At 46.5% G+C, this 14,585-nt stretch overlaps 1 protein-coding gene across 1 annotated transcript in view; it reads right to left on the bottom strand.

Annotated features, from left to right (window-relative positions):
- The window catches only part of LOC120789332 (serine/threonine-protein kinase BRSK2-like), a 128,620-nt gene that overhangs the window by 90,229 nt on the left and 23,806 nt on the right, over positions 1–14,585 (bottom strand). The window contains exon 2 of the mRNA XM_040125999.1: positions 7,245–7,259. Within this exon, the coding sequence (XP_039981933.1) occupies positions 7,245–7,259 (15 nt within the window). The remainder of the gene's footprint in view (positions 1–7,244; positions 7,260–14,585) is intronic.

The raw sequence follows: 14,585 nt of genomic DNA, 5'->3' as shown, positions 1-14,585 counted from the left end.
TGGGCCTAGAAATTCGTATTTATGTTTCCACTTCTTTGGCGAGGCGGCACTAAAAAGAAGATCTTGCCGTTTGGGGTCTGAGGGACTGCCACCAAAACCTGACACTTACCGTCGATAATTTAGGTCCCGGGGCTGCTTGCACATAGTGTCATATCAGATACAACGGCCAGTTCTACATTAAAAACAATAACGTGCTTAAAGTTACTGTAAACAGCACATTCTTTCCGCCACGTACGAGTGCAACCATCTTCTCTCTGCGTCCAAACAAACAATACTGTCGTTGACACGCATTTGCTGTGAACCTCCCAGCTTCCTCCCAGTATCTGGACGTGTTTGACTCAATGAGCGGGCTCATGTCAGCGCCTCCACACGCAGCTTTGTGGCTCGGTTAGCCGAGTCGGCATCCTGCTGTTGTGACCCAAATACGAGCTTACTGCCTGTCTGCCAGCTGCTGTGCTCTGATTGGCTTGGAGACGACAATCGGAGAGAGGGAGGAGGTAGGGGTTGGGCAGAGGGATGTTTAAAATGAGAAGTCTGCCTAAATTTGAATCCACAGAAGGGGAGAAATTCAACATGAAAGCCATGGAGCCAAACCTCTGCTGTCTGCCACAGCCACGAAGGCTGCTTCAAGCACTCTGTGAAATCCTGAGATGGTTTTTAAAAAGTCCAAAAACATGAGCAGTACCGACAGCTGCAATTTCTTTTCTTGTTTTTTCCGACCAAACAGACCGTGAAGCCAAAATATAAAAACTGCGCACTTACTACCAGAGTCTAGACAATGAGTAACACCGGAAACATGTCTCTGTGCTAAAACACATTAATCTGACCATTACTTTTGGCAGATTAAAGCCTCGTTTTTGAGTTTGAGGAATAAACGTTGAACCTTTTCACATCGTGCTTCAGACACATCCTGCACCTACAGACACGCACCTCAACCTACACATTTACACATATCATGACAAAGCAGAGCTTATAATGTTCAGTTTTCATCGATTTAACTTCATGGTCACCGTGGAGGCTTTGGTTTGTGTTGCTGTTGAATTGTATAGAGTTATACTGGAGGGTGTTTCTAATATTTTTGTGCGCTCCATTTATATCAGTGGGGGCACGCAGACCGTGAACGGCTCTCTGGTGTTTAGCTGGTTGCTTCAGTCCACGACACTACAGAGAGGACTGTCGAGGTCTCGGCAAGCCGACCGCTCAGCGTGGCAACACAAACACACACCAACACACCCGCACGCACACCTGAGAGGCCGATGATACATGGAGAGTTTGTGTTGACACTCTGCGGCTCCCCTGGGACACAGACCCGCGGAGTCCGACAGCTGCTCAGAGTCCAGTGTTCAGCCCCTGCGTAACCAACATGGTGTCACTGACAATGAGCTGACTATCAACCCCAGCAGTTTCCTCTCTCTCTACAAAACACACACACACACACACACACACACACACACATTTGCAGCATGACAGCATGTTCAGTCGAAACCTAAACATCCGAGCCCCCGAGCTTAGAAAGGAGTGTCAATCGATACGACACAGAGCTCACTTAACCACGCGTGTACACGCACACGCACAAACACACACACACACACACACACACACACACACACACACACACACACACACACACACACACACACACACACACTCGCACGCACGCACAGGAGCCGGATCAGTAACGGAGCACCCAGAGACTCTGGCCCAGCGCCGGCACAGAGGATGAGTCCTGCTCTGAGAAAGGATGAAAATCTTGATGAAAGGAGAATACTCTGACGCCTCTGACCCCAAGTGGAGTCAGTGCTTCTTCATGTGGTATCTTTATTATTAACATTGAATCAAATGACCTCCCCAAGGCCTCAGTCTGTTCCTTTCGATGGAATAGTTGCCATCAGCGGCTACTCAGAGGAAATTTGTGAAGAGCGTTGGTGGAGAAATCAACTTCGAGGACTCTGACACGTGAATCTGTGCCGTTGACCAGCTGCGAGCAGGCCTGACAGTGCTGACCTTTGACGGAACGGAGAGAATCGGAGACTCCAAACTGGAGGAGGCTACAATACTGTATGTGTCGCACCATTTTACAAAACCCTGCTCTGTCAAATAAGAAGCAAAATATTTCCATGGTCAACAGCGAATTTTGATGCCTGAGCTCAATCCAAAATGTTTCATCACTGATGTTTCTCCACCGAAACAAGCAGTACAGGAGCCAGACTGGAGGATTTTACAAGTCTTTAAAAAAAGAAGGAAGAAAATCCTGGCATCCTCTAATGAACTGGAACTGGCTCGCTATACCAAACTATTTCTACCTTGCAGCCTCTACAACTCAGCTCGCTTCTCCTTTTTAATGTATTTCTGAGAGCATTAAGGAATTCACAAAAGACCTAAAAAAAAAAAAAAAAAAAAAGCAGCATGCACACATTCACACACACATTAATGTGTAAGTGCGCACAATGCGCCGAGCACTTCTCATTCAGCAGTGAGCACACATGCTCCTTGCCTTCCTGTTTCTGCCGGAGGCAGCAGAGGTGATTCTTCTGCTCCCTCCATGATTCTTCGGAGACAGTCGACTATTTTTAGCTCCCTCTTTCATACACATTCACTTTCCTTCTGACGGATCATCCTTTCAAACACCCAGCCAATGCTCAGGCTCAGCGCTTCGTGCATATCCTCTCCATCGCCACATGTTCCTCTCCGCCCCTCTTGTTTTCTTTCCTTTTGAGACAGAGGCTTCCCCTTTTCCCCCAACGGCCTTGATGGTTTCTTACAGCTTTTGCTGGGCGAGAAAGACTTAACGGAGCAAACTGGTCAAGGTCAACAAGAGCACGCTCACGCAGAGGTGCTACTAATGTGTAACGCTCTCAGGTAACTCGTAGGAAAATTTGGGTTTTAATATCATACAGACGAAATACAAGAGAATACATGAGGAAAAAAAAAATCATTCAACCAAAACACCTAGAAGTCAGGCACAGAGTTTCCAGACTTTATAGCAGGTGTGTTATTGGTCTCTGCTGGTCCTGGAATTAAAAATCACTCCACATTTCGCTTCTGACACTAGTTAATTAGACAGTTTTTAGGTGCAAAAGATGTCGACACCTTCACCTGTGAGGTTATTTAAATGCCTGTATGCACATGAAATTAATATGTGAGATGTAAAGATGTGTTTCATTAGATACTGGCTTCGCTTCTATGTACATACATGTATAACACAGCTAGTTCTTCCTTTTGTGTGTTTACGCCACTTCTCGTCTGAAGTCTGTGAGGCAAGGGAAGTCATTGTATTGTTGCCGATATTCAGATAACACTGTTAATTAATAGAGACGGTTTGCTGGTTTCCTGCGCACGGCATCTAAAACGAGTAAAGTAGAGCCACAAAGTATCTGGTACCACGCTGATCGTGAATGAGCTTCAGACATCTTTTCAATTTACTTGTGAAACACAAAAAAAAATGTGAGGGATCCAGCTCTAAGTAACAGTGGAGATGCACTTTCAGTGGACATTCGAACCGCAACTGAAATGTGACTGTTTATGGTTTGTTTCTCAGGTTTGACCTTCTGCCAAAACCCATCCTGAATGCAGTAGACGGACCTGGCTGAAGACAAGGAATGTGATGGTGTCCAAAAAATGCGATTTCAACAGAATCTTTTTAACGTCAGAGGTCAGTTTACAGGCCTGTGGCCCCTGCAGCTGGTAGGAATTCAATATCTCGCTCAAGGAAACTTAAGCAGAACAACTTCTCACAAACAAGAGCAGCTTAAACCACAGTGACCGGCCTGATGGAAGATCCACTCTGTCACCAAGGTCAACTCAATTTTTTGAGAGGGAGAAAAAGAAAAAAACAGAGAAACTGAGAGAAACAAAACAAAAAACACGATGAGAGAGAGGGGAGTGTTGTCTCTGTGGTTTCTGTCTGCTGGTGTGAGGAAAGTGCCGTTTGGGCCGGTGTGTAGGCATCGCCACCACTGGGCCTGTAAAATCCTCCACTCTTGCTCCTGTACTGCTTGTTTCGGCGGAGAAAAACATCAGTGATGAAACTAAGACACTAGAGACATTTTGGGGCGTCAGTCAACTTATTACCACCGGGTGCAACAAGTGGCTGCGGGTAATCAGAGGCGTCCTCAGTCCTGCCTCACTCAGAACCTCATTAAATCCTAAGTCTATACCCTCAGATCCTATCACCCGCTGAGTTAATGTACGAGATTTGTGCTCACGGTTTTGGATTCGCATGTGGAACTGTCACATATAGCTGCAATGCTGAACCGTTCAAGTACTTTTGGCCAAGTAATCTGAGAGGAGAGGGGCAGTGTTTTTGTCACGGGGGATTTCCCTGACCCCACTCCCCCCAGCCGTGTTAAAAAACTCGCGACGGGCACAGAAAACACCATCGAGCGATGGAAGCGCCGGCAGATTTCTGCCTGCGCGACGTGACAAGGCAAAAAAACCATCCCTGCCTGCTGGACGGCCGTCACATGCACATGCTGAAAATCTGAGAGGAATGGATGTCGGATCTGCTAATTATGACTCTGTGGCTCGGCAGCTCCGTGACCAGAGGCCAGGGAGCCGCGTTCTTAATTGGTCAGCTTTACGTAACAGAGCAGGCGAGCTGAAGCGACTCGGGCGGACCAAAGATGAGCCAGGAAAAAGACTGGTATGAGATACAGTAACTCCCACTTTCCGAGCGTCAGAAGGTTTGGACGGAGGGGAAGGAGGAGAAAGCAAAGGGAATTAATGTGCGGGACAGAGGACCAGGACAGCTGAACTGAAGACCTTTCCTCACTCGCTCATCTCTGGGAATGTCAGGTCGATGGTAATCTGATTGGTGGTGCACTTCCCGCAGCAGAGAATGAGGAGAGAGGAGAAGCACTGTCACTTTAACTGAATAACGCAACATAACGGAGACAGATCGACAGACCGAGACGTGGAGGGAGGAGGGTGGTGAATGAAACGACCGCGGGTTTAAAGGAGAGATGGCGCTGCTCTAACATTTGTGCGAGTTTATTTGTGAAACTGACTGGACAAGTCGCAAAACAGGAGGTCACGGAGAGGGAGGAGCTACAGAGCTATGACTCCAGCTGGGCTGTTTTCCCTCCGCTAGACTGATAGAATGGGTCCCAAAGAACAGAGGAGAGGAGAGGATGGGAAGGAAAAGGAGAGGAAAGAAATGGAAAATCTAGGGGACACAAGGAGATAGGAGGAAAAGAGGAAAGATGAGAGCAGAGGAGGGAAGAGGACATGACATGAAATGAAGGAAAGCAAAGGAAAGGGAGCAGAAGGAGATAGGAGAGGAGACGAGACGAAAGGAGAAGAAAGGGTATGAAGTAAAGGAGTTTAAAGGAGAGGGAAAGGAAACAGGAAAGAGAGGGGATACAAGCAGATGGGGAAGAGGAGAGAAAAGACAGTTTGAAACTTTCATGGCTTTGTTCCTATAAAGACATTGTCAAGTACAAAAGTAGCAGTTATTGCATTTTTACCAATCATAATAATCCACATTACAGGGGCATCAGTCAGATTTGAGCATAGCCAGGGAAAGATTACTGCCCTGAGGCCCCAGAACTCCAGGGGCCCCAAAAGCTCCAGTCTTATCGTCCGTCAACTGATCTCAACAATGTTGAGCCCCTGACTAGAAGAGACACCTGGAGACGGGCTCTCACTGTTCCATGGCTTTATTCATTCTTTATTTATTCGGCTTTATTTATTCCTAAATTTACGGGGTACATGACGCTTTCACACAGCTGGCTGGTATTCTAGCAGACAAGAACATTGGGCACGGTTGCCTCCACCTCTCTATAAACCTTGCACCGAAAGGGGCAAGAAGGGCGCTAGTAAGGGCCAAGCAGCTCCTCTTTGCCTGAGGGCCCCCCAAGTAGAATACTGATTAATCGACTAATTGTTTCAGCTCCAAGACCTGTCAAAAAATGTACCGATTGGTTCAAATGAAAAAATTAAAGAACAAAACAAACTAATATCCATGGATTTTGTCTCATTGCCATTTGGCACGGCTATGTTTTGAGTTTTGGCTCCTACAGATCCCATCATTCTTTGGGTAAAATTTGTGTTTTTAAGCCTCGATTCGCTTACGTTTTGGTGAATCTGCTCCATAGACAGTCCAGCTGCACTGGTCACTGGCACTCACGGTTTGAGCTGCAGAAAAACAGTCAGCTGGAAGAAAAGGTTTAAGTCTGGCGATTATGAGGCAGGATCTGAAGTCACAACGTGCTGGTTTTTTAGGATTACTGAATGGATCTGTGGACGTCTATCTGGTTCGTCTGACTCTGACAGGAAGGGGTGTGTTTTCCTGAAGACACCGATCTATTTTTTTAAAAAAAGGAAATTTGGTTTCACGATTCAGCGCCATAATATGAGATGATCAGTTTACAAGATCTATTCAAACCCTTGTGGTCTGACAGAAAAAGTGACGGGCGGGAGAGGCGACGGTGTTTCTCTGGAAGATGAGAACAACAGGCAGACATGAGTTTGTCATGTTCCTCCTCCAAACACAGAAACGCAGAACACGGAGAGAAGGACTATAAAGGCGTGAAAGGAGCTTCCCTGGTCTCATCCACCTCCAGCAAACACACACGAACACACACCTCCCTCTTTCTCACCACTGAGTGCAATTTAATTACCTCATCCCCCTCTCATTTCCTCTCAGCTCCCAAAGGAGGAGAGGAGGGTAAGATGAGAGCGATAGAAAAGAAAGGGATAAAGAGTGAAAGAAAGAGACAGAAAGAGCGGAGAGGAGGGCAAGACATGACGAGAGCTGACGATGCTGCGACGAGGAGGAGAGTCCTCTTTTATTTAATCCCACACAAGTGTTCATAGTAATAAAAGCCTGATGAGTCACAGGGATCATCCTGTCTGAACTGAGACGATACCAAGACACAAAAAAGATGATGACAAAGGGGGGAAAGGAAGTGGAGGGGAGGGATGCCTTTTCCTTTTTCTGCGGTAAGAGAGACCATAGGTACAATAAATACAGCGAGGTGAATGATGAAGACATGGGCTGGGGAAGAGACGAGGCTCTCTGGCTTCACAACACGCACGCAACCACACTCCTAGCCGTCCTTGTGATGAGCGTCGCCGGCCCGTGTCTCTGCAGCCACATTCACCTGCCTCTCGAGTCCCAGCTCTCAATAGCAGCTCAAACCCCACCAAGATGAAGAACGACTCCTGGCATCCAACGTGAAGCCAAGTCAACCTGTCACACACGTGGTCTAGGGCACTTCAGCCTCCGAGGGCCGCAAGCGTACCCGCAGGCTTCCGGTCTTTTTGCTGGTCAGAAACTGGCCAGACGCACAAAAAGATGGAACAGAAATACAAACTACAAGCCCCCGGCAGAAGCCTTCTGGCCGTGGCTCTAAACGACACAACGCTATTTTGCTTTAGAGGGACAATTCTGCCACCAGCAGAGAAACAAAGCATCCTGCCTGATGTCTGCAGCAAATATGAGATCATCCCCCTTCTCCTCCTCCCTCCACCTTTATTATCTAGTCCTAAAAAAAGAAATCCCCCTCCTCCTCCTCCTCCCTACAAATATGCCCATTAACAGTGCTCAGGACACCGCGCGCTGCCATTCAGCCTGACAGGAGGCTCATCGCTTTGAAGGGGAACAAATGCTCACATTTTGGTCTGGCTGCTGGATTTTATTGTCTGCCGTTGCAGCCGTGTCAGACCCTCGTTTGTGACAGAAAATTAGAAGAGACACATCCACGGCAAGATAATTAGTCATGTTAAGACAACATGAAATCAGGGAGATGTTTTTCTTTTGTAAAGCGAACAATTACCTCAGTCAAATGCCACGTCTAGCCGTCAGACTCGGCGGCACACGTGAAAACATCGATTTGACTTTGGCTCTTTCCCCTAAGGTTCTGGAAAGGTTTAGCCCTCAAACACCCATCCCTGATTCGGGCTCGGTCCACTTGAATAAAAATATGTTTGATATTTCCACCGTTGTGATGATACTGGCCATAAAGTTTCCAAGCATTTACCACACTGCTGGACTGCCAGGCTGCTGCGAAGGGTTCAGAGACACCACCACCACGTGGTTTCCATCCTATACTCTACCTGTACTCTATACCAGCATTATTTTTGTTACAACAAGCTGCTCTTTCTGAAAACGACCACAGTGATTGAAAAGACAAGACTTTAATCTGTCAATACACACACTGCCCGTCCATATATCAACGTAAATTTTGATTGTACTAGGAGCCTCTGAAAGTTCTACGTTGTGCTAGCATCCTGCACCTGGAAAGGTGGGTGGTAAAAGCCCAATAAAGATGTCTGCAGTCTTACTTTATTATCCCTTTAGAGACTTAGACTTAGACTTCTATAATTAAATTTAACACGGTAGTATCGGAAACTGTTTAGGAGGATGTTTTCCCCGGAAGTCTTGGCCCGCACCAGTTTCAGAAAACATGAGCTGCTGCAGGAGTGAGCGCGAGGAAGGAACACGTGCTGACGTTCAACCTCTATGACGTTCGGTTAGAGGACGTGGTGGTAATAATGATAACCGGCGTCTTATCTCAGACACCAATCAAACACGGGAGGAGGGAGACGTGGACCAGCGAGGCGTCCGGTTTACCAATGCAATGAAATTTACATGAATGATATTAAGAGACAACCCCACTTCTGTTCTGTGGGGAGAAAACATCTTTCAAAAGGTCAGACAGCTATTTTTCCTTTCTGCTAAATGTCTCAATCAAATGTAATCTCAAGATGGTGCAGAGAGCCTGACATTTAAGGCCCGTGTAGCAACAGAAACAACGAAAACACCCTCCGCTCCGCTCTGGGCGTTAGGGGCCGGTTTATTGGATACTGTGCACACTAATAAACAAAGACAATGAGCCTGGGCGGTCACATGAGGATTAGTTACTTAGAATGCCGCTGCGGATGTGAATAGTGGCTTCTAAACATCCCATCCCATCTATAGAAATAAGGGATAGCTGCACATTGGGATTCTGAGAGAGGAAGTTTGGGTTTGCTTTGCTTACTCCGTGAGAAAACTGCAGCTCAGTCCAAATCCCGGTCCAATTCCAACTTAAACTGGGAGAATACAGTATGAGGACCAGATGGGATGCAGGCAATGTAACACCCCATCCCCCCCAGAAACACCAGTCAAACCACACACACACACACGCACAGCTCCACAGGGCTGATTGGCTTTCAAAAAGTCTTTTTCAACTCAGTGGCAGCTAATGGTGCTTGCATTGGGTACAGCTCCACAACATTCATCTTAACCTACTTTCCAGCAATAATCTACATAAATACCCCCCCCCCACCCTCCAAGGAGAGGTATGGCAGAAGACAAATTACAGGCCCAAGGCTGAAGTGAAGTATGTGCATGTTTGTGTGTGTGTGTTTGTCTGTTGCTTCCAGACAGGCTGATTTGGAGTTCAATGCTCCTGAGGGTCGCGGTAGATCAAAGACACCCTGGCAGCCTGGCTTGCTGCGTGGGGTCGTTAAATGTAGATGATTCTGCGGGTCGTCATTTAGACTCGCGGCGCGCCGACACAAATCACTCCGGCCATTTCAAATTAGCAGCCGCTAACGGAGGCTCCTTTGTCTTCCTTTGTCTTCCGAAAGCTGAAGGTTAGATAAGGAGTGAACGTCCTCCCAGTGCAGCGGAGACCGGCTGCAGTTGGTGCTGGTTCAGCACCAGGGACAGCTCCTCCCTCACTGCAGCCCGACCTGCAGGTACAGGACTCACCGAACTGCTGATGCTGTGTGTGGTGCTGCTGATAGTAATGATACACCTTTCTTCTTCTGCTGCTGCGAATGCTGCTGCTGCTGCAACGCTACTACTGCTGCTACTACTGCTGCTAACGCTACTGCCACTACTACTACTGCTAATGCTACTGCTACTACTACTACTGCTACTGCTACTACTGCTGCTACTGCTACTACTACTACTACTACTGCTACTGCTACTACTGCCACTACTACTACTGCTAATGCTACTGCTACTGCTACTGCTGCTACTGCTATGCTACTGCTACTGCTACTGCTAGTACTACTACTGCTGCTGCTGCTACTACTACTGTTACTACTACTACTACTACTGCTGCTGCTACTGCAACGCTACTACTGCTACTGCTATTAGTGCTACTACTGCTGCTACTACTGCTGCTACCACCACTCCTAATGCGACTACTATTACAAATAATACATACAATACTATTGTTACCGACGATGCACTACAAACATTTCTACTATTACTTCACTGAACGGTACTATTACTGCTATTAAAACTGCTGCAACAACCGACGCAGTTGCTTAATTTCTACTCATACTACAAACACTATACTTAGTACAGCTACTACTACTACTAGTGCTGCTACCGCTACCGGTTATACTGTACTATATAACCAGGGGGTTAAAGTGGGCAGTTTAATACCTAATAATGTTTGCCAGTGGACCGTCAAAAAATCCATAAAGTTTTAACAGGTCCCGCCTGTCTCTTTACCGGCGCTCAAAATCCCACTTTAACCCTTGTATACATCTCCTACACCCGGACTACTGCTGCCGGTGCTACTGCTGGTGAGGCGAGTATAACTTACAGTGTACAATATGTTGTATTTTACTGCTGGGAAGGACTCAGAACAGTATGTTGGTTTGTCCACACTGTCTGTCTGACAAGGGGAGAAACCTCTTGTTAAATATCAAATATCATCCAGTCTGTGGTTGGACATGACGGTGGTTTGTTCCCCTCTAACCGCAGCTACAGAGAACAGGCTGGAAACCTGATGCATTAAGTCCTATTTATCTCTTAGGACAAAGGCCTGTTGGGGTCAGTACTGTAGATTCTCAACCTCAGTCTGGGTTTCAGTTTCAGTGCCGGATGGTGAATTAAATCGGGGGTTCTCAACCTTTTCCGCCATATCACCCAGTTTTTAAAACCAGTGAATTTGAGTCACATTTTTTTCTATTTTCAGGACCAAGGAGGGACCTGTGAGTGAGTTAGATACACATTATACTATACATAATACCTATTTTATTATTTTAAATTTTAGACGTCTCCAGTCTGCATCTTAGGCGACCCAACATGGGGCCCAGACCCCAAGCTTTTCAGAAACTTTTCCAGTTTGACAACAAATTAAAATTCTTGGGCAAAATGTCATTTTTTTGTGAAGGAAAGGAATAATATTTTTAGAATAGGATTAATATTAGCCTATAAACACCCCATTTGGCAAAGGACAGACCCACTGGCTATACAGAGGGTAAAACCACCGGGTCTCATAGCAAAAGACAAGAAAAAAAAAAAAGATTTGTTAAATAAATCATGAGGAACATGAACCTCGACCGCTGGCACTTTTTCTCTCTTATCTGCCTAAATGCTACATACAGTGAGGTTTATCCAGCTAACTCGTCTCGGCGTCTCAGTGTATAATGTGTGATGCTGCTGAGTGAGCTGAGGAGCTGAGCTGCGAGTCTCCGTGGGCAGGGGCCAGACCTCCGCACGGCTCCGAGATGCAATCAAAGGCCTCGGCACGCCGCCGCTCGCAGGCCGACTGACTGACGGCGAGCAGCCGCGACGACTGCAGCTCTCTGACAGGCAGGCTGCCGCCATCCAGTCTGAATACACAAAACACCAACAACAACAACACACACACAGTACACAGTACACAGACACCGCCACAGCCGAGCATCACTTAAGGTATTTTACCAGTCGACAGCACCAATCATCAGCCCTGCCACTGACACAACTAGGTTTCTACTGACAAATATGACGTTCAACTGTGCTAAACTGGGACACAGCCCCATCCACTGCTAATCCCCATTATGTTTCCATGCTAAAGGTGGTGCCTTTCTTCATCATCAACATGGTGTATAAAAAAAAGCCCCAAGCCGGAGCCTTTCCCTTTGTCTTTGGGGGATGACATTGCCCATAAGCCTCCAAAATACACGACACTTTTATTGTTGTGTCTTCGTCAAATTTGTCATATTTCAGAGGATAAATCTCTCCTCTTCTCTCTGCATCTTTCAATATACCACAGTTTTGAAGGAGACACAAAGGGATTCCCCAAAGTCTATGAGTGATTTGATAGAAAAGTGGAGCACAAGTTCATCCACAGAGTGATGAGGGGGTTTATGAGGATGGGGGTTTAGGGGGTTTTTGGAGCTGCTGCAGACGTGCCATATCTGTGTGTGACGGTGGGGGGTTGGGGTTTAAGCTGTCATTGCTCTATATCCCACCACCACTGGAAGAACGGGTGGAAGGGAAAAGGGTGTGTGTGTGTGTGTGTGTGTGTTGGGGGGGGTTAAGGTGATCTCATTCCAATCCTTTCTGCACATACGTGAAAACCAGAGCATATCCCCAAACAAACAAAAGATTCTGCACTCTGGCATTCATATTTGCTCCCCCAGCCCCCCGCCACATACTGTGAACTGTACATGGCTGCATTCTTCTCCATAAATGTCCCCCCAAGGAGGGGTCCTGTACTCGGTAATCCCGGGAAAGCTGGCTCTGGGGCAGAATGGCAGGAGAAATGACTCTGGAATTGATCCGTCCGTCTGAGACTCCGTTTGCTCGTAGTTATTACACAGAGAGATAGAGAGAGAGAAATCGTGCGAGGTGGTGTTAACATACAAAATCAGGAAACCATCTGGGCAGGTGGAGAAAAAGACCTAACGGTTGAGTTCAGCTTCCTGTGCCTTTCGGGAGACAGTTTCTTCATCCGTTACCTCTGACTTTTTCTCCCGCGGGACCTTGGTGCTATGTAGAAAATTCACGATGAATTCACAAATTCATACATGAATATGAAGATGTAAAATATTTACAAATAGATCAAACCCCTGTCTTTTCTGTGATTATGGTGATTTTCAAAAAGAACTCCCCAGTCAGTAAAATAACCCAGGTACCATGGTTGGCATAGTATGCAACATGCAACACCTAAAGATTAAAAAAAAAATCAATTTATTTTAATTTAAGGTTCTCCACTCTTCAAATAGGGGTGTGTGTGTGTGTGTGTGTGTTGCAGTTGAAGTTAAATAAACTTGCTCGGAGCTTTTTCTTGGGCATTCTGCCCAAGTTTAGATTGATTTTCCACTGCCTATGCAGCTGCCCACTGGTTTAGGTGCATTTCACTAGAAATGTTGCAGAGTCTTGAAACTTGCTGGAGAACAGTGCAGTCAGAAAGTGTAAGTACACTGATCTGTTTTCCATAGCTTCATGGATTTTCACTGCGGCACACTGGGTTTGAAATGAAGCAGTGGCCGTTAACGTCCATCTGATATGGATGGAAATGCAGTCAAAAAATACAGCAGTGACTCATAGTCACTGCTTCATTTCACAAACAATGCGCAGGAGTACAGAGCCACCACAACAAAACAATACGTCACGGCCCTACAACTTTCCGACCGCGGGGTAGTTACTCCGAGGCTGTTTTTGTCACATTGTTCTGCAGTGCCGAAAAGGAGACCGTTTCGAAAACTGGACCAACCTTTGGTGGCTTGGAAGTAAAAATAAAAGATGATATGACCCAAGATGCCCCCCTACAATCATCAAGTGCATTTTAAAACCGCCCGCATGCTACAATAGCTGGTTCAGCGCTCGAATAGCTTTGCAAATCTAATGGATGTTTCAACGGTACAGATTGGGTGGGAGTACCGGGGTGCTGAGCTCGACTCATACGTGTAAGCAATGACTTCTTAAGTCTAAATTTCATGACAAAAAAGGTGACTGTGGCCAAAACCCCAAAAATGAGACTCAAGATGTAGAGAAGAAAAAAGGCATTTTTCCTTTAAGAACAGAGAAGAGCTGATTCACTCTGACACCTTCAGGTTGTTTGGGGACTGCAGTGACAGTCATACAAACCACAGATTTCACAGACGAGTATTAATGAGTCTGTTCATCTGACACGAACTGACAGCTACAGAGCTTCCTCATCTCACCATGTCTCAGAACGCAGCAAACTCAGCGATGACGTCAAAACATTACGCCAGCGTCCCATCCCTGTCCCCGAAGGAACCGAAGTGGAACGAGGTGCAGTTGGAGGCTGAAAAATACAGCAGTGCCGGTGTTCCTGTTTTGCTCTCTTTTGACTCTCTGGGGGGGATGATCAAGGGGTGAGCGCTAGCTGGGAGCTACACAGCTTCCTCCACCTACCCAGCAGCAGACTACTGCGGTCCCCCTCCTGCTGCGAACAGCCAACAGCCTGCAACCACACTCCAACTTATCGCACACCCACGGCAAAAAAAACAGAGGGAGGTCCACAGCTGAGGTTGCACGAGTCAAACTGTTCCACTCGATGAAATACCAAAATCCCCTTCTTGTTTCCAAACCACATCGTGTCAGTTTGCTTTAGGAAAAAAAACCGTACAGAAGGTGGAATTCATGAGTCACTGGCTTTTCATGCAAAGCCTACAGGAAAGATTCTGTAGTTGCTTCCCGGACTCTGTCCTTCCTGTAATTCAACCTGTCTCCAGTAGCACCAGCAGATTATTGTGGCTGGAAGCAGTTAATTAGTGATAGCAGGTGCCTAGAAACTGTTCTAAAAACAAAAGAATATATAATTATATAAGTATAATAACAGTAAGTGTTTTAGACTGTTGATACCTAAAATTATACAACCATAGGGGGAAAGTCTGGCCAA

Source organism: Xiphias gladius, chromosome 1 (genome assembly GCF_016859285.1).
Source record: "Xiphias gladius isolate SHS-SW01 ecotype Sanya breed wild chromosome 1, ASM1685928v1, whole genome shotgun sequence".
NCBI lineage: Eukaryota > Metazoa > Chordata > Actinopteri > Istiophoriformes > Xiphiidae > Xiphias > Xiphias gladius.
The sequence above is the reverse complement of the archived record's forward strand: the minus strand, read 5'-3'. Positions and strand labels throughout refer to the sequence as shown.